At 42.6% G+C, this 4,899-nt stretch overlaps 1 protein-coding gene across 1 annotated transcript; it reads left to right on the forward strand.

Annotated features, from left to right (window-relative positions):
• Nucleotides 1-3,948: 3,948 nt before the first annotated feature.
• Nucleotides 3,949-4,899, forward strand: LOC308090085 (nucleolar and spindle-associated protein 1-like; the record flags this gene model as incomplete). Its single annotated transcript, XM_080435113.1, has 1 exon — nt 3,949-4,899. The coding sequence occupies one exon, from the start codon at nt 3,949-3,951 to the stop codon at nt 4,897-4,899; it is 951 nt and encodes a 316-aa protein (XP_080291239.1).

The raw sequence follows: 4,899 nt of genomic DNA on the forward strand, positions 1-4,899 counted from the left end.
GCGGTCGTTGTAGGGGTTTGAACAGTCTGTGACTTGGGTGGTGCTTGTCCTTGATGATGCGTTTGGCTTTGACCACGCACCGCTTTTTGTACAGTTCCTGGAGCACTGGGAGCTCGATTCCCATTATCCGCTCTGCCGATCGCACTACTCGCTGTAGGCTGATCTTTTCTCGGGCAGTGCAGTTCCCGTACCAGGCCGTGACACAGCCTGTTAGGATGCCTTCAACAGAACTGTTGTAATACAGCCTGAGGATGCGACGTCCTACTCCGAGCTTCTTCAGGCGGCGGAGCCAGTACAGTCGCTGCTGAGCCTTTTTCCTCACGTGTGTGGTGTGCGTCTCCCATTTGAGGTCCTCCTCGATGTGTACTCCGAGGAACTTGAACTCACTGACCCTTTCCACTGCAGCACCGTCGATGAGGATGGGCGCATGGTCTTTCCGCGGCCTCCTGAAGTCCACGATCAGTTCTTTGGTCTTGTCGACGTTAAGAGAGAGGTTGTTCTCCCGGCACCAGCGTGCCAGTGAGTTGATCTAAGGATAAGGATAATTCCTTTTAACAGGTCGTTCATGAAAGTCCTTGCGGTCTTGTTTCCAATGAGAACCTGTGAGCAATTGGGGTTAAGAGTCTTGCTCAGGGACAAATTTCATATCATCGGCACATATGCTGGGATAGCCTGGAATCGAACCTGGGGCAACCAGGGCCAGCTGGTTCCCTAGGCGGGCTCACTAAACACTCAGCTATGGCCGCCCCTACTACCAGCTACTACCCCATTAAGACCTGAGGCAGATTCTACAAATGCCTTCTAAATCAGTAGTTGTCAAGCTCGCAGCATGGCACGAATTGACGTGCTGTGAGCTTGTACAGTATATCTCCTATTTTTTAATAGCCAACGAAAAAATCTAAAGTGACACGCTTTCCCGGTTTTAATGGGTTAAGTTAACTGGTTACGGGAATTTTTAAACTAAAATGCTTGGATCTATCTAACTATTGGTGTAACTCACAAAAGTGTCAGAAAATGTCGCCTAAAGTTATTGCATATTGTACTTCATTGAAACTGCAAGTTGCTGGGAAAAGTAATGGATACTATGTATTTGTCTCTCATATTTATTTGTTTTTAATTCCAAAGGAGCATTTGTTTTCACGGGCAATGTAAGTGTTTCAAACACCCCTGGAAAGAACAAGAAGCCATCGTTTGACCTGAAAGAAAGTCTGTCTCGTCCCCTCACATACAAGCCCCATAACGGTAAGTTTGGCATCTTAAAATTCTCTGCTGCTTAAATATGACACTAGTGGTTAAATGTCTGATATTGTTGGTTTAATTGTTCTTATAGGGAAACTGAAGCCATTTGGAGAGAACAGGGAAAATGCAGCAGGAAATGACTCTCAGATCTCACGCTCGGATCAGAAAAAATACAAACGGCACCAGGTCCAAACAAGGTATATTTGACCAAGCTTTGAAAAAGGGTTGTTCGATTTTCATAAGTAAAACATTTTCTAATGAAATTGCTCATATTGGTGCCATGTCTCATAGAATAAGAGAGAATGTCATAGTTCAACCACAGCTTGTGTTTAATACATGCTTCACTGTATCCTTATTTTCCAAGGGAGGACAGGACAGCGAAGACCTTCTCGGAGCCAGGAGGGGGCAAACAATGTCTTTTCTTAATTGCCAATAGCCTAAGCTGTAATCCTGGGTGCTCTCCCTCTGCCTCTGGGGAGAGCCCCGGTAGGACGTAGCGCGTGTGGAAGGAATACGTTATCCCAACCACTTCCTTTCCTCTCCATCAGGCGCCCCGGCTGACCAGGGGGCGGCAGCATAGAGACCAGGATTAGGATTACATTTGTAGTATGCTGTATTCACTACTACAAGAGTGACTTTTGTTGTTGCAGTTTCATATGAATGGATTTTGGATAATTATGGTTATTGACTGTTCTTTCATGTGGGGCTACAGTGATGGGGAAGGGGGGGGGGGGGTTTACCAGGCTAACAGTGATGTAGCTCAGGGTTCCTCTTGTAGACCTCAATGGCAAACTCGTCTGTCTGTGCATAATCTTTACAGACGTCAATATAATCACCAATCTCTAGCTGAAATGGGACATCCGTTTTGTCTCCTAACTTCCTAAGTAAATCCAATTGTGTGTCTGCAGAAATAAGAAACGAGAGGCTAAGAATTCATTATTTTGTGTCACATTCACACATGCAGTACTGTTCTGTAGCTCTGGTAGGCTTACATGTTATTTGACTGGTGGGTTTAAATTCACATATTTTCCATGTCTACAAAGGATAGGTTTTAGCAAAGAATAACTGCTGCAATTTGAAGTACTTAATGTATGTATTTGTGTTTGAATTTATTTTGCCTTTATATGCATTTATTATAAAATAAATATGTCTTTGCTGTACTACCTTGTCAAGCCAGATCTTTGTCATCTTGTATTCTTCCACGCTGTAAGCAGCTCTGGCTCCCTCTACTGCCATAAAGGGGACTATAAACTCTACCAACAATTTTAGGAAGGAAACAGTCTCCACAATTTAAATAACCACAGTAACTTGTTCCTTGCATCCTCAGCACCAGTGTACCAACAACTCTTAATTTAGCCAGTTTCTAGCTTGAGTCGCTTGTGTGTTCCAGTAACCATTCCGAATTTAATGAAAGTGGTAACATTCCTAGTGTGGATGAAAACAAATAAGGACATTGAAGAAATCAGATTAATAAACACAATATATCAATTATGATTCAGGAAAGTAAATTGGTCAGATTTGACTTTGCATACAAAGAACTTAAAGTTGCTTTAAGTTATGTTTTGTTTAAAATTAGTGTTAAATAGCTCCATATTATATATATAAATTGCTATAGGGTGTTTGCAGTGGTAGAAAATAAGTACATTTACTCAAGTGTACTTGAATACAATTTTGACGTACTTTTACTTTACTGGAGTATTTCCAATTGTCAGTACTTTTACTTCTCAGCTATTCAATTCAAACTTTATTCCAGACGCACAGGGGGTCCATATTACATACAGATAAAAACAGACAAGTAATTAAGAAAGTAAAAAAAAAAAAAAAAAAAAAGATAAAAACACATCTTATAGACAAGGACATACTATTACATACAAATCACACATAAAGACTATGTCTCCAGTGCTTCCGTAGCCTGGATGAGTACCGGAGACAGCTTTTCCCAGGTTTGACTATATCCTCAATGATACTATTCCTGCACTCATCCAGGCGAGACATGAACCCATACATGGAGTGCCTTAAGAGAGCCATCAAAATATACTTAAACTTAAAGTACAAAAGTGCCATGATGCAATGCGAGAGTGCGGTCTAGCCAAAGTAGGCTACTCATTTAACAAGTTTTCAAATGTTAAAATGTATTTAAAAAAAATATGTAAAAGCTCATAATGCTTCACATCGCAATGCATTGTGAGCTTGTAGATCGGCTATTATCAAATGGCCAAAATGTATATAGGGCTGAAGTGGTTAATGTATGTTTTGTAATAATAATCCAAATCTACAAAGTAAGTTTTCATATAATTGTAGTGGAGTAAAAGTAAAATATTTGTCTCTGAGATGTAGCCTCAGATGATGCCTTGAGGATTCTACTTAAGGTCCCCAGATGGCATAGTGCCAGTCACTTATTTGTGACATGTGGTATACCTCAAATCAGGGTGGCCCCCATGGGACAGTGGCCCCCTGTCTGTCCAAAATGACATAAAAAGAATAAAGCAGTTAGAGCAGGTACTGTAGCTAAAGTGTGGCAACCATCAGTGAGTCTATGAAAGAAATTACAACAGCAGTGTGAATGTTAAAGTACTTGAATTCAATACGGTGTAATTGCTTATGTGTCATTATTGGTTCCACTGGACTTCATGTTCAACTGCTGCCAGAGAAACAATGTGTGGTGCGTGTATATACTTTGTTTTCGAATATAATCGGCTTTAAAAAAAGATGGATCTTCTGGACAGACTGGACTCCATGAAGTATGCAGAGCTGCGAAGTCTTGCAAAAGAAGTCAGAATCAAAGCCGTCAAGAGGATGAAGGCAGAGGATCTGCGTATGGCAATACAATTGTATTATTACCAACAAGAGGAGCGTGTGGTCCAGGAAAATGAAGCTGGTGCAGGGACTGCCAAAAGGAAGCGCTACTCATCCACAGGTGGTTCCGGTGCGATTGTCCCCACTGAGATGGGCGTAAACTGCAATGGCCAACATGATGCAGCAGGTGGTGTCACAGACAATGGCCCAAAAGCGACGAAGGCTGGTAAAATCCCACGCTATGATAGACTACTGCATAAATCCAAGGCCTTGACACCGGTTATACCCAACGTCCAGAGGAAACGGAAGCTTGTGAAAGACCTTAAGAAGCTACCCCCAGGCCCTGCTTCCTTGTTCAGCCCTGCACTGAGCAAACCAGCTGATGACAAACGCAGACATATTACCTCAGCCACTAAACCTGTGCTTAAGAAACCTGCCCAGAAGGAAGATGCTTGGTTCCGGCCATCCGTCTTTTCCACACCCAGGGTCAATGTTCGGTTCTCCCAAGCCACACAGGACCATGAACATAAGAGGACCTTGGTGCGGACGCCGGCACGAATATTTGTTTTCATGGGCAATGCAAGTGTTTCAAACACCCCTGGAAGGAACAAGAAGCCATCCTTTGACCTGAAGGAAAGTCTGTCTCGTCCCCTCACATACAAGCCCCATAAAGGGAAACTGAAACCATTTGGGGAAAACGCGTCAGGAAATTACTCTCAGAGGTCACTCTCGCATCAGAACAAATACAAACAACACCAGGTCCAAACAAGGGAGGACAGGAGAGCGAGCCATGTCAAAAATAGGAAACGGAAGAAAGAAGATCTTCTCGGAGCCCGGAGGTTACTTCTCTTTACAATGTCTTAA

The sequence above is a fragment of the Gymnoscopelus braueri genome (assembly GCF_963280865.1).
Source record: "Gymnoscopelus braueri genome assembly, chromosome: 8".
NCBI classification, from domain to species: domain Eukaryota; kingdom Metazoa; phylum Chordata; class Actinopteri; order Myctophiformes; family Myctophidae; genus Gymnoscopelus; species Gymnoscopelus braueri.